General features: G+C 46.7%; 1 protein-coding gene across 1 annotated transcript in view; it reads left to right on the top strand.

The window, feature by feature from the left end:
• Positions 1 to 24,594, top strand: part of ryr1b (ryanodine receptor 1b (skeletal)) — a 301,559-nt gene that overhangs the window by 51,090 nt on the left and 225,875 nt on the right. Inside the window, exons 9-16 of the mRNA XM_052469270.1 lie at positions 3,500 to 3,574; positions 4,152 to 4,308; positions 4,951 to 5,115; positions 11,195 to 11,316; positions 11,601 to 11,787; positions 12,301 to 12,436; positions 14,692 to 14,787; positions 15,207 to 15,414. Coding sequence (XP_052325230.1) covers positions 3,500 to 3,574; positions 4,152 to 4,308; positions 4,951 to 5,115; positions 11,195 to 11,316; positions 11,601 to 11,787; positions 12,301 to 12,436; positions 14,692 to 14,787; positions 15,207 to 15,414 — 1,146 coding nt within the window. The remainder of the gene's footprint in view (positions 1 to 3,499; positions 3,575 to 4,151; positions 4,309 to 4,950; positions 5,116 to 11,194; positions 11,317 to 11,600; positions 11,788 to 12,300; positions 12,437 to 14,691; positions 14,788 to 15,206; positions 15,415 to 24,594) is intronic.

The raw sequence follows: 24,594 nt of genomic DNA on the forward strand, positions 1-24,594 counted from the left end.
TGTCCTCCTGTTACCCTGTCCTCCTGTTACCCTGTCCTCCTGTCCTCCTGTTACCCTGTCCTCCTCTTACCCTGTCCTCCTGTCCTCCTGTCCTCCTGTTACCCTGTCCTCCTGTCCTCCTGTTATACTGTTACCCTGTCCTCCTGTTACCCTGTCCTCCTGTCCTCCTGTCCTCCTGTTATACTGTTACCCTGTCCTCCTGTCCTCCTGTCCTCCTGTTACCCTGTCCTCCTGTTACCCTGTCCTCCTGTCCTCCTGTCCTCCTGTCCTCCTGTCCTCCTGTCCTCCTGTCCTCCTGTTACCCTGTCCTCCTGTTACCCTGTCCTCCTGTCCTCCTGTTACCCTGTCCTCCTGTCCTCCTGTTACCCTGTCCTCCTGTTATACTGTCCCCCTGTCCTCCTGTCCTCCTGTCCTCCTGTCCTCCCGTTACCCTGTCCTCCTGTTACCCTGTCCTCCTGTTACCCTGTCCTCCTGTCCTCCTGTCCTCCTGTTACCCTGTCCTCCTGTTACCCTGTCCTCCTGTCCTCCTGTCCTCCTGTTACCCTGTCCTCCTGTTACCCTGTCCTCCTGTCTTCCTGTTACCATGTCCTTCTGTTCTCCTGTTACCCTGTCCTCCTGTTATACTGTCCCCCTGTCCTCCTGTCCTCCCGTTACCCTGTCCTCCTGTCCTCCCGTTACCCTGTCCTCCTGTCCTCCCGTTACCCTGTCCTCCTGTTACCATGTCCTTCTGTCCTCCTATTACCAAGTCCCTCTTTCCTCTGGTTACCATGTCATTCTGTCCTCCTGTTGCCATGTCCTTCTGTTCTCCTGTTACCCTGTCCTCCTGTTATACTGTCCTCCTGTCCTCCTGTCCTCCCGTTACCCTGTCCTCCTGTCCTCCCGTTACCCTGTCCTCCTGGTACCATGTCCTCCTGTCTTCCTGTTACCAAGTCCTTCTGTCCTCCTGGTACCATGTCCTTCTATCCTCCTGTTGCCATGTCCTCCTGTCCTCCTGGTACCATGTCCTTCTGTCCTCCTGGTACCATGTCCTTCTGTCCTCCTGTTACCAAGTCCTTCTGTCCTCCTGGTACCATGTCCTTCTGTCCTCCTGGTACCATGTCCTTCTATCCTCCTGTTGCCATGTCCTCCTGTCCTCCTGGTACCATGTCCTTCTATCCTCCTGTTGCCATGTCCTCCTGTCCTCCTATTACCAAGTCCCTCTTTCCTCTGGTTACCATGTCATTCTGTCCTCCTGTTGCCATGTCCTTCTGTCCTCCTGTTACCATGTCCTTCTGTCCTCCTATTACCAAGTCCCTCTTTCCTCTGGTTACCATGTCATTCTGTCCTCCTGTTGCCATGTCCTTCTGTCCTCCTGTTACCCTGTCCTCCTGTCCTCCCGTTACCCTGTCCTCCTGGTACCATGTCCTCCTGTCTTCCTGTTACCATGTCCTTCTGTCCTCCTGGTACCATGTCCTTCTATCCTCCTGTTGCCATGTCCTTCTATCCTCCTGTTGCCATGTCCTTCTGTCCTCCTGGTACCCTGTCCTTCTGTCCTCCTATTACCAAGTCCCTCTCTCCTCTGGTTACCATGTCCTTTTGTCCTCCTGTTGCCATGTCCTTCTATCCTCCTGTTGCCATGTCCTTCTATCCTCCTGTTGCCATGTCCTTCTGTCCTCCTGGTACCATGTCCCTCGAACATCAACAAAGATACACACCTGTCATTTGTTCCTGCTGTTATAATTTTTTGTATTTTCAACTCCTCCTCCTTCTCTATCTCCTTTTCACCCTCCTCTTTCTCTACCTCCTCTTCCGCCTCCTCCTTCTCTACCTCCTCTACCTCCTCCTCTTTCTCTACCTCCTCTTCCGCCTCCTCCTTCTCTACCTCCTCTTCCTTCTCCTCTTTCTCTACCTCCTCTTCCTCCTCCTCTTTCTCTACCTCCTATACCTCCTCTTCCCCCTCCTCCTTCTCTACCTCCTCTTCCGCCTCCTCCTTCTCTACCTCCTCTACCTCCTCCTCTTTCTCTACCTCCTCTTCCGCCTCCTCCTTCTCTACCTCCTCTTCCTTCTCCTCTTTCTCTACCTCCTCTTCCTCCTCCTCTTTCTCTACCTCCTATACCTCCTCTTCCGCCTCCTCCTTCTCTACCTCCTCTTCCTTCTCCTCTTTCTCTACCTCCTCTTCCTCCTCCTCTTTCTCTACCTCCTATACCTCCTCTTCCCCCTCCTCCTTCTCTACCTCCTCTTCCTTCTCCTCTTTCTCTACCTCCTATACCTCCTACTCTTTCTCTACCTCCTCTTCCTCCTCCTATTTCTCTACCTCCTCTTCCTCCTCCTCTTTCTCTACCTCCTCTTCCTTCTCCTCTTTCTCTACCTCCTCTTCCTTCTCCTCTTTCTCTACCTCCTCTTCCGCCTCCTCCCTCTCTACCTCCTCTTCCTTCTCCTCTTTCTCTACCTCCTATACCTCCTACTCTTTCTCTACCTCCTCTTCCTCCTCCTCTTTCTCTACCTCCTCTTCCTCCTCCTCCTTCTCTACCTCCTATACCTCCTACTCTTTCTCTACCTCCTCTTCCTCCTCCTATTTCTCTACCTCCTCTTCCTCCTCCTCTTTCTCTACCTCCTCTTCCTTCTCCTCTTTCTCTACCTCCTCTTCCTTCTCCTCTTTCTCTACCTCCTCTTCCGCCTCCTCCTTCTCTACCTCCTCTTCCTTCTCCTCTTTCTCTACCTCCTATACCTCCTACTCTTTCTCTACCTCCTCTTCCTCCTCCTCTTTCTCTACCTCCTCTTCCTCCTCCTCTTTCTCTACCTCCTCTTCCTCCTCCTCCTTCTCTACCTCCTCTTCCTTCTCCTCTTTCTCTACCTCCTATACCTCCTACTCTTTCTCTACCTCCTCTTCCTCCTCCTATTTCTCTACCTCCTCTTCCTCCTCCTCTTTCTCTACCTCCTCTTCCTTCTCCTCTTTCTCTACCTCCTCTTCCTTCTCCTCTTTCTCTACCTCCTCTTCCGCCTCCTCCTTCTCTACCTCCTCTTCCTTCTCCTCTTTCTCTACCTCCTATACCTCCTACTCTTTCTCTACCTCCTCTTCCTCCTCCTCTTTCTCTACCTCCTCTTCCGCCTCCTCCTTCTCTACCTCCTCTTCCTTCTCCTCTTTCTCTACCTCCTATACCTCCTACTCTTTCTCTACCTCCTCTTCCTCCTCCTCTTTCTCTACCTCCTCTTCCGCCTCCTCCTTCTCTACCTCCTCTACCTCCTCCTCTTTCTCTACCTCCTCTTCCGCCTCCTCCTTCTCTACCGCCTCTTCCTTCTCCTCTTTCTCTACCTCCTCTTCCTCCTCCTCTTTCTCTACCTCCTCTTCCTCCTCCTCCTTCTCACCCCCTTCCTCCTCCTTCTCTCCCACTTCCTCCTCCTTCTCTCCCCCTTCCTCCTCCTTCTCTTCCCCTTCCTCCTCTTCCAACCTGCTCCTCCCTCCTCCTCCTCCTACTTTTGCTCCTCCTCCTCCTCCTCCTCCTCCTCCTCCTCTCTGTAGCACCGCCCACTATGAAGGAGGAGCCGTGTGTAGCCAGGCCCGTTCTTTATGGAGACTGGAGCCTCTGAGAATCAGGTTACTGGCTCTTCTGTCTGTTCCCCATGACATAAAAACACAACTGTGTTGTTTTCATAAAGACTCCATTTCACTACTTAAAGCGATTCTTCTGGATTTTTGGCAATAAAGCCCTTTACCTACTTCCCCGGAGTCATGCCTCTGTCGCGCAGTTTGAAGGAAGTTGCTAACTAGTGTTAAGCCAATTGCTAACTACCATTAGCACAAAGACTGGAAGTCGATGTTAACTGCTAGCATGCTAGTCATTGCGTTAACGCTAGTTAGCATTGGCTTTAGAAAACTACCTCTAAATTCCTTCATACTGGACTCCAGGGAAGTAAATAAATGGCTTCATTGCCCAAAATCCCAAAGAACTCTTTCATTGATTAACCATCCATAGACATGTTGTGTCTTCCTGTGCATTTTTAAAGGTACTGTGTGCAGAGTCTCAATGCTAATGCTAATAAGAAATGCTAAATGCTAAAAGCTAAAAGCTGTAAACAAGTGTCAGTGTTCTTCACTTTGCTCCAAAATAAAGCATGAATCGGTGTAGCAGTAACATGTTGAGGCTAAGTGTGTCCCTTGTCTGCCCCGGTAGCTGGAGCGGCAGCCACATGAAGTGTGGCCAGTCGTTCCGTGTGCGCCACATCACCACGGGCCGTTACCTCTGTCTGGACGAGGAGAAGGGCCTGATGGTCCTCGACCCTGAGAGGGCCAACACCAAACTGTCTGCCTTCAGCTTCCGCGTGTCAAAGGTCAAATTCCCTCACTGTTAATCTATTGTCAATGTTCTGGTCGTTGCTCAGTTGTTTTGGTGTTGTTCTAGTGTTGTTTATTACTGTAAACTCAGAACTCATGGTCATAACTAGGGAGTTTCCCTATATCACGAAAAACTCTGGGTCTTCATTGGTCAGGTGACAGATCAGAACTCAGGGACCTAGTCGTAGCCTATGATGCTCTCCCTCATGTTCCCTTCTTCTTCTACTTCTTCTACTTCTTCTTCTTCTACTTCTACTTCTTCTTCTTCTACGTCTTCTTCTACTACTACATCTTCTTCTTCTTCTACTTCTACTTCTTCTTCTTCTACGTCTTCTTCTACTACTACATATTCTTCTTCTTCTACTTCTACTTCTTCTTCTTCTACATCTTCTTCTACGACAACATCTTCTTCTTCTTCTACTTCTACTTCTTCTTCTACTCCTACTTCTTCTTCTTCTACGTCTTCTTCTACTACTACATCTTCTTCTACTTCTACTTCTTCTTCTTCTACGTCTTCTTCTACTACTACATCTTCTTCTTCTACTTCTACTTCTTCTTCTTCTTCTTCTTCTTCTTCTTCTTCTTCTTCTTCTCTCCTTTCTCTCCTACATTGCCCACAAACGGGTTCCCTTGAGCAGGAGAAGGTGGAACAGGCTCGTAAGCGAGACGTGGAGGGAATGGGCATCCCAGAGATCAAGTATGGAGAGTCCATGTGTTTTGTCCAGCACGTGTCCACCAGCCTGTGGCTTACCTACGCCTCCCTGGATGCTAAGGCTGCTCGCCTGGGGACCATGAAGAGGAAGGTAGGGGCTGGGTTTAAGGTTTATTTAAAAAAGGTATAGTTTGACATTTTGTCAAGTAAGTCCACTAACCCCAGAGTCAGGTAAAGTCACGGATATCATTTTTATGTATCGTCGTGCAGTTTGAAGAAAGTTGAAGGTCATTTCCGGAGCCATTGCTAGCTAGCGTTAGAGCAAAGACTGGAAGTCTATGGGATTAGCTAGCGTTAGAGCAAAGACTGGAAGTCTATGGGATTAGCTAGCGTTAGAGCAAAGACTGGAAGTCTATGGGATTAGCTAGCGTTAGAGCAAAGACTGGAAGTCTATGGGATTAGCTAGCGTTAGAGCAAAGACTGGAAGTCTATGGGATTAGCTAGCGTTAGAGCAAAGACTGGAAGTCTATGGGATTAGCTAGCGTTAGAGCAAAGACTGGAAGTCTATGGGATTAGCTAGCGTTAGAGCAAAGACTGGAAGTCTATGGGATTAGCTAGCGTTAGAGCAAAGACTGGAAGTCTATGGGATTAGCTAGCGTTAGAGCAAAGACTGGAAGTCTATGGGATTAGCTAGCGTTAGAGCAAAGACTAGAAGTCTATGGGATTAGCTAGCGTTAGAGCAAAGACTAGAAGTCTATGGGATTAGCTAGCGTTAGAGCAAAGACTGGAAGTCTATGGGATTAGCTAGCGTTAGAGCAAAGACTGGAAGTCTATGGGATTAGCTAGCGTTAGAGCAAAGACTGGAAGTCTATGGGATTAGCTAGCGTTAGAGCAAAGACTGGAAGTCTATGGGATTAGCTAGCGTTAGAGCAAAGACTGGAAGTCTATGGGATTAGCTAGCGTTAGAGCAAAGACTGGAAGTCTATGGGATTAGCTAGCGTTAGAGCAAAGACTGGAAGTCTATGGGATTAGCTAGCGTTAGAGCAAAGACTGGAAGTCTATGGGATTAGCTAGCGTTAGAGCAAAGACTGGAAGTCTATGGGATTAGCTAGCGTTAGAGCAAAGACTGGAAGTCTATGGGATTAGCTAGCGTTAGAGCAAAGACTGGAAGTCTATGGGATTAGCTAGCGTTAGAGCAAAGACTGGAAGTCTATGGGATTAGCTAGCGTTAGAGCAAAGACTGGAAGTCTATGGGATTAGCTAGCGTTAGAGCAAAGACTGGAAGTCTATGGGATTAGCTAGCGTTAGAGCAAAGACTGGAAGTCTATGGGATTAGCTAGCGTTAGAGCAAATACGATAAATCTATGGGATTAGCTAGCGTTAGAGCAAAGACTAGAAGTCTATGGGATTAGCTAGCGTTAGAGCAAAGACTGGAAGTCTATGGGATTAGCTAGCGTTAGAGCAAAGACTGGAAGTCTATGGGATTAGCTAGCGTTAGAGCAAAGACTGGAAGTCTATGGGATTAGCTAGCGTTAGAGCAAAGACTAGAAGTCTATGGGATTAGCTAGCGTTAGAGAAAAACTATAAATCTATGGGATTAGCTAGCGTTAGAGCAAATACGATAAATCTATGGGATTAGCTAGCGTTAGAGCAAAGACTAGAAGTCTATGGGATTAGCTAGCGTTAGAGCAAAGACTAGAAGTCTATGGGATTAGCTAGCGTTAGAGCAAAGACTGGAAGTCTATGGGATTAGCTAGCGTTAGAGCAAAGACTGGAAGTCTATGGGATTAGCTAGCGTTAGAGCAAAGACTAGAAGTCTATGGGATTAGCTAGCGTTAGAGCAAAACTATAAATCTATGGGATTAGCTAGCGTTAGAGCAAAGACTAGAAGTCTATGGGATTAGCTAGCGTTAGAGCAAAGACTAGAAGTCTATGGGATTAGCTAGCGTTAGAGCAAAGACTAGAAGTCTATGGGATTAGCTAGCGTTAGAGCAAAGACTGGAAGTCTATGGGATTAGCTAGCGTTAGAGCAAAGACTAGAAGTCTATGGGATTAGCTAGCGTTAGAGCAAAGACTGGAAGTCTATGGGATTAGCTAGCGTTAGAGCAAAGACTAGAAGTCTATGGGATTAGCTAGCGTTAGAGCAAAGACTAGAAGTCTATGGGATTAGCTAGCGTTAGAGCAAAGACTAGAAGTCTATGGGATTAGCTAGCGTTAGAGCAAAAACGAGAAATGTATGGTATTAGCTAGCGTTAGCACAAATAGCTCATTGATTCCATAGACTTCCAGTCATTTTGCTAGCTCTAGTTAGCAATGTCTACAGAAACTATCTTCAACTTCCTTCAAAATGCAGAAACAAAAATGGTATCTATGAGTTCATCTGACTCTGGGTTAAAAAGAAAGAATTGTACCTTTATTTAACAAGGCAAGTCAGTTAAGAACAAATTCTTATTTACAATGACGGCTTAGGAACAGTGGGTTAACTACCTTGTTCAGAGGCAGAACAACAGATTTTTACCTTGTCAGCTCGCAGATTCGATCTTACAACTATTCAGTTATTAGTCCGACACTCTAACCACTAGGCTACCTGCCCGAACCGATTATCTATGACTCTGGGTAAATGGCTTAATTTACAAAATCTTAAACTATCCCTTTAACAGACAGAAACATACCCCGAATGAGAAAAGGCAGGGGCTTAGGCTCATTCAACATGGATATATATAGAAACATAACCCTAACTCTGGGGCCCATGAAGAGAAAGGTACGGTCTGGTGCAGTTACCATTGAATGCTCCTGCAGACAGCTGCTCTCGGGACCACTAGAGACCGCTGCTCTCAGGACCACTAGGGACCACTAGGGACCACTGTTCTCAGGACCACTAGGGACCGCTGTTCTCAGGACCACTAGGGACCACTAGGGACCACTGTTCTCAGGACCACTAGGGACCACTGTTCTCAGGACCACTAGGGACCACTGCTCTCGGGACCACTAGAGACCGCTGTTCTCAGGATCACTAGGGACCATTGTTCTCAGGATCACTAGGGACCACTGTTCTCAGGACCACTAGGGACCGCTGTTCTAGGGCCACTAGGGACCACTGTTCTCAGGATCACTAGGGACCCCTAGGGACCACTGTTCTCAGGACCACTAGGGACCATTGTTCTCAGGATCACTAGGGACCGCTGTTCTCAGGACCACTAGGGACCACTTTTCTCAGGATCACTAGGGACCACTGTTCTCAGGATCACTAGGGACCACTGTTCTCAGGACCACTAGGGACCACTGTTCTCAGGATCAATAGGGACCACTGTTCTCCTGTCCACTAGGGACCACTGTTCTCAGGATCACTAGGGACCACTGTTCTCAGGACCACTAGGGACCAAGGATCACTAGGGACCATTGTTTAAGGATCACTAGGGACCACTGTTCTCAGGAGTTAGGGACACTGTTCTCAGGATTTAGGGACCACTGTTATCAGGACCACTAGGGACCACTGTTCTCAGGACCACTAAGGACCACTAGGGACCACTGTTCTCAGGATCACTAGGGACCACTGTTCTCAGGACCACTAGGGACCACTGTTCTCAGGATCAGGGACCACTGTTCTCTGTCCACTAGGGACCACTGTTCTCAGGATCACTAGGGACCACTGTTCTCAGGACCACTAGGGACCACTGTTCTCAGGATCACTAGGGACCATTGTTGTCAGGATCACTAGGGACCACTGTTCTCAGGACCACTAGGGACCACTGTTCTCAGGATCACTATGACTCTGGGTAAACTGTTTACAAAACTTAAGGGATCCACTGTTCTCAGGACACTAAGGAACTAGGGACCACTGTTCTCAGGAAAAGGACCACTGGGGCTTAGGGACCACTGTTTCAGGACATGGACCACTGTTCTCCTGAAACAGGGACCACTGTTCTCAGGATCACTAGGGACCACTGTTCTCAGGAGAGGGACCACTGTTCTCAGGATCACTAGGGACCATTGTTGTCAGGATCACTAGGGACCACTGTTCTCAGGAATAGGGACCACTGTTCTCAGGATCACTAGGGACCACTGTTCTCAGGACCACTAGGGACTACTGTTCTCGGGAGCACTAGGGACCACTGTTCTCAGGACCACTAGGGACCACTAGGGACCACTGTTCTCAGGACCACTAGGGACCACTGTTCTCTGGACCTCTAGGGACCACTAGGGACCACTGCTCTAGGGACCACTACTCTAGGGACCACTAGGGACCATTGTTCTCAGGACCACTGCTCTCTGGACCACGAGGGACCACTGCTCTCTGGACCACTAGGGACCACTGTTCTCAGGACCACTAGGGACCACTGTTTTCGGGACCACTAGGGACCACTGTTCTCAGGACCACTAGGGACCCCTAGGGACCACTGTTCTCAGGACCACTAGGGACCACTGTTCTCAGGATCACTAGGGACACTAGGGACCACTGTTCTCAGGACCACTAGGGACCACTGTTCTCAGGACCACTAGGGACCACTGTTCTCAGGACCACTAGGGACCGCTGCTCTCGGGACCGCTTGGGTCCACTAGGACCACTAGGGTTCTCAGGACCACTAGGGACCACTAGGGACTGCTGCTCCTGAGTGGCGTAGTGGTCAGACACTCATCTAGGGACCTATCCCTGGTTCGAATCAGCTGCATCACGTCCGTGACTGGGAGTCCCATGGGGACGCACATTGGCCAGCGTCGTCCGGGTTTTCTCAGGACCACTAGGGACCACTGTTCTCAGGATCACTAGGGACCACTGTTCTCAGGACCACTAGGGACCACTGTTCTCAGGATCAATAGGGACCACTGTTCTCCTGTCCACTAGGGACCACTGTTCTCAGGATCACTAGGGACCACTGTTCTCAGGACCACTAGGGACCACTGTTCTCAGGATCACTAGGGACCATTGTTGTCAGGATCACTAGGGACCACTGTTCTCAGGACCACTAGGGACCACTGTTCTCAGGATCACTAGGGACCACTGTTATCAGGACCACTAGGGACCACTGTTCTCAGGACCACTAAGGACCACTAGGGACCACAGTTCTCAGGATCACTAGGGACCACTGTTCTCAGGACCACTAGGGACCACTGTTCTCAGGATCAATAGGGACCACTGTTCTCCTGTCCACTAGGGACCACTGTTCTCAGGATCACTAGGGACCACTGTTCTCAGGACCACTAGGGACCACTGTTCTCAGGATCACTAGGGACCATTGTTGTCAGGATCACTAGGGACCACTGTTCTCAGGACCACTAGGGACCACTGTTCTCAGGATCACTAGGGACCACTGTTCTCAGGACCACTAGGGACTACTGTTCTCGGGAGCACTAGGGACCACAGTTCTCAGGACCACTAGGGACCACTAGAGACCACTGTTCTCAGGACCACTAGGGACCACTGTTCTCTGGACCTCTAGGGACCACTAGGGACCACTGCTCTAGGGACCACTACTCTAGGGACCACTAGGGACCATTGTTCTCAGGACCACTGCTCTCTGGACCACGAGGGACCACTGCTCTCTGGACCACTAGGGACCACTGCTCTCAGGACCACTAGGGACCACTGTTTTCGGGACAACTAGGGACCACTGTTCTCAGGACCACTAGGGACCCCTAGGGACCACTGTTCTCAGGACCACTAGGGACCACTGTTCTCGGGATCACTAGGGACTACTAGGGACCACTGTTCTCAGGACCACTAGGGACCACTGTTCTCAGGACCACTAGGGACCACTGTTCTCAGGACCACTAGGGACCGCTGCTCTCGGGACCGCTTGGGTCCACTAGAGACCACTAGGGACCACTAGGGACCGCTGCTCTATGGACCACTAGGGACCACTAGGGACTGCTGCTCCTGAGTGGCGTAGTTGTCTAAGACACTGCATCTCAGTGCAAGAGGCGTCACTGCTATCCCTGGTTCGAATCCAAGCTGCATCACGTCCGTGATTGGGAGTCCCATAGGGCGACGCACAATTGGCCCAGCGTCGTCCGGGTTTGGCCGTCACTGTAAATAAGAAGTTGTTCTTAATTGACTTGCCTCGTTAAATAAAGGTGAAATAAAAAAAACTTTGATTGCACTAATGAGTTGTTCTCTGTGATAACCAGGCTTCCTCACCAACCCATTGCTGGGCGTGTGTACACCTACTAGATGGAAAACTAGTTCATTGTCTTTTAGTGTTGGTTCTCAAACCCCCTTCTCCTGTCCCCAGGCCATTCTGCACCAAGAGGGTCACATGGACGATGCCCTGACTGTGGCCCGGTCCCAGACAGAGGAGTCTCAGGCTGCTAGGATGATCTTTAGCACCACAGGACTCTTCAGGCAGTTTATCAAGTACGACCATTACACACACACACACACACACACACACACACACACACACACACACACACACACACACACACACACACACACACACACACACACACACACACACACACACACACACACACACACACACACACACACACACACCTTTTGGACATTTCCACTGCAAGGTCTTTGTCAGGCCGACAAACAGTGTGCAGACATCTCTATTCTCCTCGTAATATCTTTGTACCCTGCAGGGATAATTATTGGATGTAATTTTGACTTTACGTGTGTGTGTTCTGTCCCAGGGGTCTGGACTCCCTGCAGGGGAAGAACAAGTCCCCTGTCCCCGTGCCTCTACCCCTGGACGGGGTCGTCCTCTCCCTGCAGGACCTTATCTTCTACTTCCGTCCCCCCGAAGACGAGCTGGAACACGAGGAGAAACAGACAAAGCTGCGCTCCCTCCGAAACCGACAGAACCTCTTCCAAGAGGAGGTCAATATCAGTAACGTTTTCAGATTTAAAGTCCGTAGAGTGACTACTTAAATGTTCTTGAGATGGTTTGGCTTCAACTCGACTGAAGCGCTGTACAGCACGGTGTGTTGATATTATATAAATGTGGTTGTGGACCAAAAGTACTTGAAACCACTGAAGCACTCAGGACTGGTTGATGTTATGGATCGCGAACTAACTCTATGACCACGTGGGTACAGGATCTAATTTTATGACCACGTGGGTACAGGATCTAATCCTATGACCATGTGGGTACAGGATCTAATCCTATGACCATGTGGGTACAGGATCTAATCCTATGACCATGTGGGTACAGGATCTAATCCTATGACCATGTGGGTATAGGATCTAATCCTATGACCATGTGGGCACAGGATCTAATTTTATGACCACATGGGTACAGGATGTAACCCTATGACCACGTGGGTATATGATCTAACCCTATGACCACGTGGGTATAGGTTCTAACCCTATGTGTGTTGACCTCTCCAACAGGGTATGATCACCATCGTGCTAGAGTGTATCGACCGTCTGAACGTTTACAACACTGCTGCTCACTTCTCTGAGTTCGCCGGAGAGGAGGCCGCTGAGTCCTGGAAGGAGATTGTCAACTTGCTCTATGAGCTGCTGGGTATGACAAAGAGTTTTATTGTACAGTCCACAAAGTGTATATTCTGCTAAATCCCACTGTTTATCAGTGCATAGCTTTAGAATAGATCAGATTGGAACACGTTTGAAGAAATGTACTGTAGAGCAAAAACACTATGTATACAAAAGCAGAAACATTGAATCACTCATACTTAAAATGTTTAAAAAAACAGCAGTAAAAAAAATGCTTGAAGAAGTGGAGGCTGAATACGGTTGATGTTGATGACTCAACATATCTCTCCCACCTCTTCCCTGTTCTCCCTCCCTCCACATCTTCCCTGTTCTCCCTCCTACCTCTTCCCTTTTCTCCCTCCACCTCTTCCCTGTTCTCCCTCCCTACACCTCTTCCCTGTTCTCCCTCCCTCCACCTCTTCCCTGTTCTCCCTCCACCTCTTCCCTGTTCTCCCTCCCTCCACCTCTTCCCTGTTCTCCCTCCACCTCTTCCCTGTTCTCCCTCCCTCCACCTCTTCCCTGTTCTCCCTCCCTCCACCTCTTCCCTGTTCTCCCTCCACCTCTTCCCTGTTCTCCCTCCCTCCACCTCTTCCCTGTTCTCCCTCCTACCTCTTCCCTGTTCCCCCCCACCTCTTCCCTGTTCTTCCTCCCTCCACCTCTTCCCTGTTCTCCCTCCACCTCTTCCTGTTCTCCCTCCCTCCACCTCTTCCCTGTTCTCCCTCCACCTCTTCCCTGTTCTCCTCCCTCCACCTCTTCCCTGTTCTCCCTCCTACCTCTTCCTGTTCTCCCTCCCTACACCTCTTCCCTGTTCTTCCTCCCTCCACCTCTTCCCTGTTCTCCCTCCACCTCTTCCCTGTTCTCCCTCCCTCCACCTCTTCCCTGTTCTCCCTCCACCTCTTCCCTGTTTCCCTCCCTCCACTTCTTCCCTGTTCTCCCTCCACCTCTTCCCTGTTCTCCCTCCCTCCACCTCTTCCCTGTTCTCCCTCCCTCCACCTCTTCCCTGTTCTCCCTCCACCTCTTCCCTGTTCTCCCTCCACCTCTTCCCTGTTCTCCCTCCACCTCTTCCCTGTTCTCCCTCCCTCCACCTCTTCCCTGTTCTCCCTCCACCTCTTCCCTGTTCTCCCTCCCTCCACCTCTTCCCTGTTCTCCCTCCCTCCACCTCTTCCCTGTTCTCCCTCCCTCCACCTCTTCCCTGTTCTCCCTCCCTCCACCTCTTCCCTGTTCTCCCTCCCTCCACCTCTTCCCTGTTCTCCCTCCACCTCTTCCCTGTTCTCCCTCCTCCACCTCTTCCCTGTTCTCCCTCCACCTCTTCCTGTTCTCCCTCCCTCCACCTCTTCCCTGTTCTCCCTCCCTCCACCTCTTCCCTGTTCTCCCTCCACCTCTTCCCTGTTCTCCCTCCCTCCACCTCTTCCCTGTTCTCCCTCCACCTCTTCCCTGTTCTCCTCCCTCCACCTCTTCCCTCTCTCCCTCCACCTCTTCCTGTTCTCCCTCCCTCCACCTCTTCCCTGTTCTCCCTCCCTCCACCTCTTCCCTGTTCTCCCCCTCCACCTCTTCCCTGTTCTCCTCCCTCCACCTCTTCCCTGTTCTCCCTCCACCTCTTCCCTGTTCTCCTCCACCTCTTCCCTGCTCTCCCTCCACCTCTTCCTGTTCTCCCTCCACCTCTTCCCTGTTCTAACCTCCCTCCACCTCTTCCCTCTCCCTCCACCTCTTCCCTGTTCTCCCTCCACCTCTTCCCTGTTCTCTCCCTCCACCAGGAGTTTTTCCTTCCCTCCACCCCTGTTCTCCTCCCTCCAGGGCTCTACCCATTGTTCTCCCTCCACCTCTTCCCTGTTCTCCCTCCCTCCACCTCTTCCCTGTTCTCCTCCCTCCACTTCTTCCCTCCCTCCCTCCCTCTTCCCTCCCTCCCTCCACCTCCCTGTTCTCCTCCCTCCACTTCTTCCCCTCCCTCCACCTCTTCCCTGTTCTCCCTCCCTCCACCTCTTCCTCTCCCTCCACCTCTTCCCTGTTCTCCCTCCCTCCACCTCTTCCCCTCTCCCTCCACCTCTTCCCTGTTCTCCCTCCCTCCACCTCTTCCCTGTTCTCCCTCCCTCCACCTCTTCCCTGTTCTCCCTCCACCTCTTCCCTGTTCTCCTCCCTGCTCTCCCTCCACCTCTTCCCTGTCCTCCCTCCCTCCACTTCTTCCCTGTTCTCCCTCCACCTCTTCTCTGTTCTCCCTCCACCTCTTACCTGTTCTCCCTCCACTTCTTCCCTGTTCTCCCTCCACCTCTTCCCTGTTCTCCCTCCCAGCCTCTCTGATCAGGGGGAACCGTTCTAACTGTGCGCTGTTCTGTGATAACCTGGACTGGCTGGTCAGCAAACTGGACCGGTTGGAGGCCTCTTCAGGTACCTCGAGTTCTGCTCGATGCCACTCACCCTGGCTAGGGGCAGGAGTTTTTCCTGGTTTAGGCTGTGTAGTTACTGATAAGGAAAAACTCAGGGCACTACCCATTATATATCTGACTTGAAGGTTCTTTCAGCACAGGACCGCGTTCATCCTCCCTCCCTCCCTCCCTCCCTCCCTCCCTCCCTCCCTCCCTCCCTCCCTCCCTCCCTCCCTCCCTCCCTCCTCATCTCCCTCTCCCTCCTCATCTCCCTCCCTCTCTCCCTCTCCTCCCTCTCTCCCTCCCTCTCCTCACTATCTCCCTCCCCTCCTCTTCTCCCTCTCCCTCTCCTCCCTCTTCTCCCTCTCCTCCCTCTCCTCCCTCTCTCTCTCTTCTCCCTCTCCTTCCTCTCTCCCTCTCTCCCTCTCTCCCTCGCTCCAGGTATCTTGGAGGTGTTGCACTGTGTCCTGATTGAGAGTCCAGAGGTTCTGAACATCATTCAGGAGAACCACATCAAATCTATCATCTCTTTGCTGGACAAACATGGCAGAAACCACAAGGTCAGTGATGTCTGGCAGATGTTTGGATGTTTGTACATCTGTAGGGTCTGGATAGGTGTTAGCAGTGTAGTGGTGGAACTTCCATCATAAAGCTGCCACCTTAAATATCTGCAAATATCAAACGGTCAAGAGGCCAAGGGGCCAAAGGGAAGGGGTAGGGAGTGAATCGGGACCAGCTGAGTTACTTCCCAGTTTGGAACCCACACTTCCTTAAACTTTCCTCACATTTCCTTGTCACTGTCTCTCTCTCTGTCTCTCTCGCTGTCTCTGTCTCTCTCTCTCTGTCTCTGTCTCTGTCACTGTCTCTGTCACTGTCTCTCTCTGTCTCTCTCTCTCTGTCTCTCTCTCTGTCTCTCTCTCTGTCACTGTCTCTGTCTCTTTCTCTCTCTGTCTCTGTCTCTGTCACTGTCTCTGTCACTGTCTCTCTCTGTCTCTCTCTCTCTCTGTCTCTCTCTCTCTCTCTCTCTCTCTCTCTCTGTCTCTCTGTCTATCTGTCTCTATCTCTCTCTCTCTCTCTCTCTCTCTCTCTCTCTCTCTCTCTGTCTCTCTGTCTCTCTGTCTCTCTGTCTCTAATCTCTCTCTCTGTCTCTCTCTCTCTCTGTCTCTCTCTCTGTCTCTCTATCTCTGTCTCTCCGTCTCTCTCTCTCTTCTGTCTCTCTCTCTCGGTCTCTCTCTCTGTCTCTCTGTTCTCTCTCTCTGTCTCTCTCTCTGTCTCTCTCTCTCTCTATATCTCTCTCTGTCTCTCTCTCTGTCTCTCTCTCTCTCTCTCTCTCTCTGTCTCTCCTCTGTCTCTGTCTCTCTGTCTCTGTCACTGTCACTCTCTAACATGTCTCTCTCTCTGTCTCTATCTCTGTCTCTCTCTCTGTCTCTCTCTCTGTCTCTGTCACTGTCTCTCTCTCTGTCTCTGTCTCTCTGTCTCTGTCTCTCTGTCTCTGTCTGTCATCTCATTCATAATATCTAATATCTCTGTATCTCTGTAACATATCTCTGTCTCTGTCTATCTATATCTGTCTCTGTTTAACATCTCTGTCTCTCTGTCTCTTTGTCTCCCTGTCTCTGTCTCTCATCTCCTAGGTGTTATACGTGTTAACCGGTCTCTTTGTGTAATATATACTGTTGGCTGTAACAGGTCCAATCAGAACCTCATCTGTTAACAGAGAATCTATTTCCAGGTCTGTTAACGATCTCATAATATATAATATATACTGCAGACCAATATAATATATACTGTTAACATAACCAGGTAATATATAATATAATATATAACAGTATATACGTTAACATATCATTCATAATATATAATATATACTGTTAACATAACATTCATAATATATAATATATACTGTTAACATAACATTCATAATATATAATATATACTGTTAACATAACATTCATAATATATAATATATACTGTTAACATAACATTCATAATATATAATATATACTGTTAACATAACATTCATAATATATAATATATACTGTTAACATAACATTCATAATATATAATATATACTGTTAACATAACATTCATAATATATAATATATACTGTTAACATATCATTCACAATATATAATATATACTGTTAACATAACATTCATAATATATAATATATACTGTTAACATAACATTCATAATATATAATATATACTGTTAAGAAATCATTCATAATATATAATATATACTGTTAACATAACATTCATAATATATAATATATACTGTTTAGAAATCATTCATACCCCTTGACTTATTCCACATTTTGTTGTGCTACAGCTTGAATTGAAAATGTATTAAATATCTATTTTCCTCACCCATCTACACTCAATACCCCATAATGACAAAGTGAAAACACTTTTTTCGATAAAAAATAAATAAAAAAATCTCATTTTTACTGAAAATGAAATCCAGAAATATCAATATAAATAAATAAATAATATATATATATAATATATATAATCTATAAATATCACATTTACATAAGTATTCACATCCCCCTGTACATACAATAAAAACAACTTTCTACCTAAATTAGAAACTTATAATATCTGAAAATGTAGCTAGACTCTTCCACGGAACCCAAACCGGCTGTGCGCCACACATCGTGCATAAATGAACTTTGTCCCCCTACACCAAACGCGATCACCAATTGCGACCTGGCCAAGATAAAGCAAAGCAGTTCGACACATACAACAACACAGTGTCCCCCTACACCAAACGCGATCACCACACACAGGTTAAAATAGCAAAACAAATTCTGAACCAATGACATTAATTTGAGGACAGGTTCAAATGGCAATTTAGCTAGATAGCTTCAACTTGCTAGCTAATTTGTCCTATTTAGCTAGCTTGCTGTCGCTAGCTAATTTGTCCTGGGATATTTAGTTGTTGGCTTGCTGTTGCTAGCTAATTTCCACACTATTTAGCTAGCTTGCTGTTGTTAGCTAATTTGTCCAGGATATACATCATTTAAAGTTGTTATTTTACCTGAAATGCAAAACATTTAGTCTTTCAATCACCCACTGACAATTAATCCTGCACCAATGAGGAGATGGCACGGTGGGTACTTGAATCGTTTCTAGTCATCGGTGGGTACCTCTTTCCAGGCGGTGGGTTTTTCATCTTTGAACTTATATGGTGATTGGCATCTACACTTTCAATGAGGAGAGTATTACTTCTATGAACCAATGAGGAGACCGGCAAAACATGAGGAGATTTAGTCTTTCAATCACCCACGGTGGGTGGTATAAACCAATGAGGAGATGGCACGGTGGGTGCCTGCTTCTATAAACCAATGAGGAGATGGCACGGTGGGTGCCTGCTTCTATAAACCAATGAGGAGATGGCACGGTGGGTGCCTGCTTCTATGAACCAATGAGGAGATGAGGAGATGCAGGACTTTCAGGGCGAATTGCGTCAGAAATAGGAATGACTTCTATTTTAACCCTTGGCTCGTTGGCGCACGCGAGCAGTTGCAATAATTGAATAACATGGATTTGTACTTGTCCGGTCTGGTCAGCATGTTACTCATATACATGAATGAATGTTTCAGTTGCTGGAACCGTTTAGCTCTGTTTCGTTTGTTGCTACACCTTGTTTGACCAGCGTTGTGTCAAGTCACTCTGGTTCACACTGACCGTGGCGTGGGCAGAAAATAACCCATCACTTTTATGAACTGATCTGTCGATAGAGCTGCTAAATTCAGGGCATCAATGTTGTTGAGAAAAGTAGGAAAACTTTTATAGTTTCTATTTGAGATTCTTCAGATTAGCCACCCTTTGCCTTGATGACAGCTTTGCACACTCTTGGCATTCTCTCAACCAGCTTCACCTGGAATGCTTTTCCAACAGTCTTGAAGGTGTTCCCACATATGCTGAGCACTTGTTAGCTGCTTTTCCTTCACTCTGCTGTCCAACTCATCCCAACAATTCTCAATTGGGCTGAGGTTGGGTGATTGTGGAGGCCAGGTTATCTGATGCAGCACTCCATCACTCTCTTTCTTGGTCAAATAGCGCTTACACAGCCTGGAGGTGTGTTGGATCATTGTTCTGTTGAAAAACAAATGATAGTCCCACTAAGCGCGAACCAGATGGGATGGCGTATCACTCCAGCATGCTGTGGTAGCCATGCTGGTTGTGTGCGGTGAATTCTAAATAAATCACTGACAGTGTCACCAGCAAAGCACCATCACACCTCCTCCTCCATGCTTCACGGTGGGAACCACACGCAGAGATCATCTGTTAACCTACTCTGCGTCTCACAAAGACACGGCGGTTGGAAACAAAAATCTCCCATTTGCATTCATCAGACCATAGGACAGATTTCCACTGGTCTAACGTCCATTGTTCGTGTTTCTTGGCCCAAGCAAGTCTCTTCTTAATATTGCAGCAATTCGACCATGAAGGCCTGATTCACAGTCTCCTCTGAACAGTTAATGTTGTGGTATATCTGTTACTGTTACTCTGTGGAGCATTTATTTGGGATGCAATTTCTGAGGCTAGAAAAACTCTAATGACCTTATCCTCTGCAGCAGAGGAAACTCTGGGTCTTCCTTTCCTGTGGCGGTCCTCATGAGAGACAGTTTCAATGCTTGATGGTTCTTGCGACTGCTCTTGAAGAAACTTTCAAAGATCTTGACATTTTCCTGGATTGACTGACCTTCATGCCTTAAAGTAATGATGGACTGTCCTTCATGCCTTAAAGTAATGATGGACTGACCTTCATGTCTTAAAGTAATGATGGACTGACCTTCATGTCTTAAAGTAATGATGGACGGTCGTTTTTCTCTGCTTATTTGAGCTGTTCTTTCCATAATATGGACTTGGTGTTTTACCAAGTGGGACTATCTTCTGTATACCACCCCTACCTTGTCACAACACAACTGATTGGTTCAAACACACAAATGAACTTTTAACAAGGCACACCTGTTAATTTAAAAGCATTCCAAGTGACTACCTCATGAAGCTGGTTGAGAGAATGCCAAGAGTGTGCAATGCTGTCATCAAGGCAAAGGGTGGCTATTCTAAAAAAATCTAAAATATATTTTGATTTGTTTAACACTTTTTTTTGTTTAGTATACAATGTGTGTTATTTAATCATTTTCATGTCTACATTATTATTCTACAATTGTAGAAAATAGTGAAAATACAAATAAACATCTTGAGTGTGTGTTTCTGACTGCTATTGTGTGTATAGTTCCCTGAAACGGGTTCATTTCTGACTGGTATTGTGTGTATAGTTCCCTGAAACGGGTTCATTTCTGACTTGTATTGTGTGTATAGTTCCCTGAAACGGGTTCATTTCTGACTGGTATTGTGTGTATAGTTCCCTGAAACGGGTTCATTTCTGACTGGTATTGTGTGTATAGTTCCCTGAAACGGGTTCATTTCTGACTTGTATTGTGTGTATAGTTCCCTGAAACGGGTTCATTTCTGACTGGTATTGTGTGTATAGTTCCCTGAAACGGGTTCATTTCTGACTGGTATTGTGTGTATAGTTCCCTGAAACGGGTTCATTTCTGACTGGTATTGTATGTATAGTTCCCTGAAACGGGTTCATTTCTGACTGGTATTGTGTGTATAGTTCCCTGAAACGGGTTCATTTCTGACTGGTATTGTGTGTATAGTTCCCTGAAACGGGTTCATTTCTGACTGGTATTGTATGTATAGTTTCTGAAACGGGTTCATTTCTGACTGGTATTGTGTGTATAGTTCCCTGAAACGGGTTCATTTCTGACTGGTATTGTGTGTATAGTTCCCTGAAACGGGTTCATTTCTGACTGGTATTGTGTGTATAGTTCCCTGAAACGGGTTCATTTCTGACTGGTATTGTATGTATAGTTCCCTGAAACGGGTTCATTTCTGACTGGTATTGTATGTATAGTTCCCTGAAACGGGTTCATTTCTGACTGGTATTGTGTGTATAGTTCCCTGAAACGGGTTCATTTCTGACTGGTATTGTGTGTATAGTTCCCTGAAACGGGTTCATTTCTGACTGGTATTGTGTGTATAGTTCCCTGAAACGGGTTCATTTCTGACTGGTATTGTGTGTATAGTTCCCTGAAACGGGTTCATTTCTGACTGGTATTGTGTGTATAGTTCCCTGAAACGGGTTCATTTCTGACTGGTATTGTGTGTATAGTTCCCTGAAACGGGTTCATTTCTGACTGGTATTGTGTGTATAGTTCCCTGAAACGGGTTCATTTCTGACTGGTATTGTGTGTATAGTTCCCTGAAACGGGTTCATTTCTGACTGGTATTGTGTGTATAGTTCCCTGAAACGGGTTCATTTCTGACTGGTATTGTGTGTATAGTTTCCTGAAACGGGTTCATTTTGACTGGTATTGTGTGTATATGAAACGGGTTCATTTCTGACTGGTATTGTGTGTATAGTTCCCTGAAACGGGTTCATTTCTGACTGGTATTGTGTGTATAGTTCCTGAAACGGGTTCATTTCTGACTGGTATTGTGTGTATAGTTCCCTGAAACGGGTTCATTTCTGACTGGTATTGTGTGTATAGTTCCCTGAAACGGGTTCATTTTGACTGGTATTGTGTGTATAGTTTCTGAAACGGGTTCATTTCTGACTGGTATTGTGTGTATAGTTCCCTGAAACGGGTTCATTTCTGACTGGTATTGTGTGTATGAAACGGGTTCATTTCTGACTGGTATTGTGTGTATAGTTCCCTGAAACGGGTTCATTTCTGACTGGTATTGTGTGTATAGTTCCCTGAAACGGGTTCATTTCTGACTGGTATTGTGTGTATAGTTCCTGAAACGGGTTCATTTCTGACTGGTATTGTGTGTATAGTTCCCTGAAACGGGTTCATTTCTGACTGGTATTGTGTGTATAGTTCCCTGAAACGGGTTCATTTCTGACTGGTATTGTGTGTATAGTTCCCTGAAACGGGTTCATTTCTGACTGGTATTGTGTGTATAAAACGGGTTCATTTCTGACTGGTATTGTGTGTATAGTTCCCTGAAACGGGTTCATTTCTGACTGGTATTGTGTGTATAGTTCCCTGAAACGGGTTCATTTCTGACTGGTATTGTGTGTATAGTTCCCTGAAACGGGTTCATTTCTGACTGGTATTGTGTGTATAGTTCCCTGAAACGGGTTCATTTCTGACTGGTATTGTGTGTATAGTTCCCTGAAACGGGTTCATTTCTGACTGGTATTGTGTGTATAGTTCCCTGAAACGGGTTCATTTCTGACTGGTATTGTGTGTATAGTTCCCTGAAACGGGTTCATTTCTGACTGGTATTGTGTGTATAGTTCCCTGAAACGGGTTCATTTCTGACTGGTATTGTGTGTATAGTTCCCTGAAACGGGTTCATTTCTGACTGGTATTGTGTGTATAGTTCCCTGAAACGGGTTCATTTCTGACTGGTATTGTGTGTATAGTTTCCTGAAACGGGTTCATTTCTGACTGGTATTGTGTGTATAGTTTCCTGAAACGGGTTCATTTCTGACTGGTATTGTGTGTATAGTTTCCTGAAACGGGTTCATTTCTGCTTTTCATTTTTAAATAATTTGTATAAATGTCCCAAAATATAAACATAATTCCACTTTGACATTATGGAGTATTGTGTTTAGGCCAGTGACACAACATCTCAATTTAATCCATTTGGAATAAGAATATAGACAGTGTAGACAGTGTATAGACAGTGTAAATATATATATATATATATATATGTGTGTGTAGATATGTGTGTGTGTAGATTGTATATATATATATATATATTTACACTGTCTATATTCTAATTATTACTATAATATACAGTGCATTCAGAAAGTATTCAGACCCCTTGACTTTTTCCACATTCTGTTGCCTTATTCTAAAATGGGTTAAATAAAAACAAATCCTCATCAATCTTCACAGAATAATGACCATAATGACAAAGTGAAAACTTGTTTTAATATATTTTTTAATTGATAATTGATCAAATAGAATAAAAAGCAGAAATATTATAAACATATATGTTATTTACATGAGTATTCAGACCCTTAGTTATGAGACTAGAAATTGAGTTCAGGTGCATCCTGTTTCCATTGATCATCCTTGAGATGTTTCTACAACTTGATTGGAGTCCACCTGTGGTAAATTCAATTGATTGGACATGATTTGGAGAGGTGCACACCTGTCTATATAAGGTCTCACAGTTGACAGTGCATGTCAGAGCAAAAACCAAGCCGCGAGGTTGAAGGAATTGTCCACGGAGCGCCGAGACAGGATTGTGTCGAGGCACAGATCTGGTGAAGAATGCAGTGGCCTCCATCATTCTTAAATGGAATACGTTTGGAACCAACAAGACTCTTCCTAGATCTGGCCGCCCTGAGCAATGGAGGAGAAGGGCCTTGTTCAGGGAGGTGACCAAGAACCCTATGGTCACTCTGACAGAGCTACAGAGTTCCTCTGTGGAGATGGGAGAACCTTCCAGAAGGACAACCATCTCTGCAGCACTCCACCAATCAGGCCTTTATGGTAGAGTGGTCAGACGGAAGCCACTCCTCAGTAAAAGGCACATGACAGACAACTTGGAGTTTGCCAAAAGGCACCTAAAGGACTCTCAGACCATGAGAAACAAGATTCTCTGGTCTGATGAAACCAAGATTGAACTCTGGAGGAACATCACGTCACATCTGGAGAAAACCCGTCCTTACAGTGAAGCATGGTGGTGGCAGCATCATGCTGTGGGGATGTTTTTCAGAAGCAGGGATGGAGAGACTAATCAGGATCGAGGGAAAGATGAACGGAGCAAAGTACAGAGAGATCCTTGATGAAAACTTGCTCCAGGGCACTCAGGACCTCAGACTGGGGGCGAAGGTTCACCATCCAACAGGACAATGACCCTAAGCACACTGCCAAGACAACGCAGGAGTGACTTCGGGACAAGTCTCTGAATGTCCTTGAGTAGCCTAGCCAGAGCCTGTACATGAACACAATCGAACATCTCTGGAGAGACCTGAAAATAGCTGTGCAGCGACGCTCCCCATACAACCTGACAGAGGTTGAGAGGATCTGCAGAGAAGAAAGGGAGAAACTCCCCAAATACAGGTGTGCCAAGCTTGTAGCGTCATACCCAAGAAGACTCAAGGCTGTCATCGCTGCCAAAGGTGCTTCAACAAAGTACTGAGTAAAAGCTCTGAATAGTTAAGTGAATGTGATATTTCAGTTTTGTTTTTTTAATGTATTTTCTATTTGCAAAAAGGTTTTAAAAAATTGCTTTGTCGTTATGGGGTATTGTGTGTAGATTGAAAAAATATATATTTTAGAATAAGGCTGTAACGTAACAAAATGTGGAAAAAATTCAAGGGGTCTGAATACTTTCTGAATGCACTATATATATATATATATATGAGTGCACAAAACATTAGGAACAGCTGCTCCTTCCATGACACAGACTGACCAGGTGAATCCAAAGATATGATCCCTTATTCATGTCACTTGTTAAATTCACTCCAATCAGTGTAAATGAAGGGGAGGAGACTGGGTTAAATAAGGATTTTTAAGCCTTGAGACAATTGAGACATGGATTGTGTGTGTGTGTCATTCAGAGGGTGAATGGGCCAAGACAAAATATTGAAGTGCCTTTGAATGGGGTACGGTAGTAGTTTCCAGGAACACCGGTTTGAGTGTGTCAAGAACTGCAACGCTGCTGAGTTTTTCCACACTAAACAGTTTCCTGTGTGTATCAAGAGTGGTCCACCACCCAAAGGACATCCAGCCAACTGGACACACGTTGGAAGCACACTGGAGTCAACATGGGCCAGC

The sequence above is a fragment of the Oncorhynchus keta genome, chromosome 1 (genome assembly GCF_023373465.1).
Source record: "Oncorhynchus keta strain PuntledgeMale-10-30-2019 chromosome 1, Oket_V2, whole genome shotgun sequence".
Classification (NCBI taxonomy): Eukaryota; Metazoa; Chordata; class Actinopteri; order Salmoniformes; family Salmonidae; genus Oncorhynchus; species Oncorhynchus keta.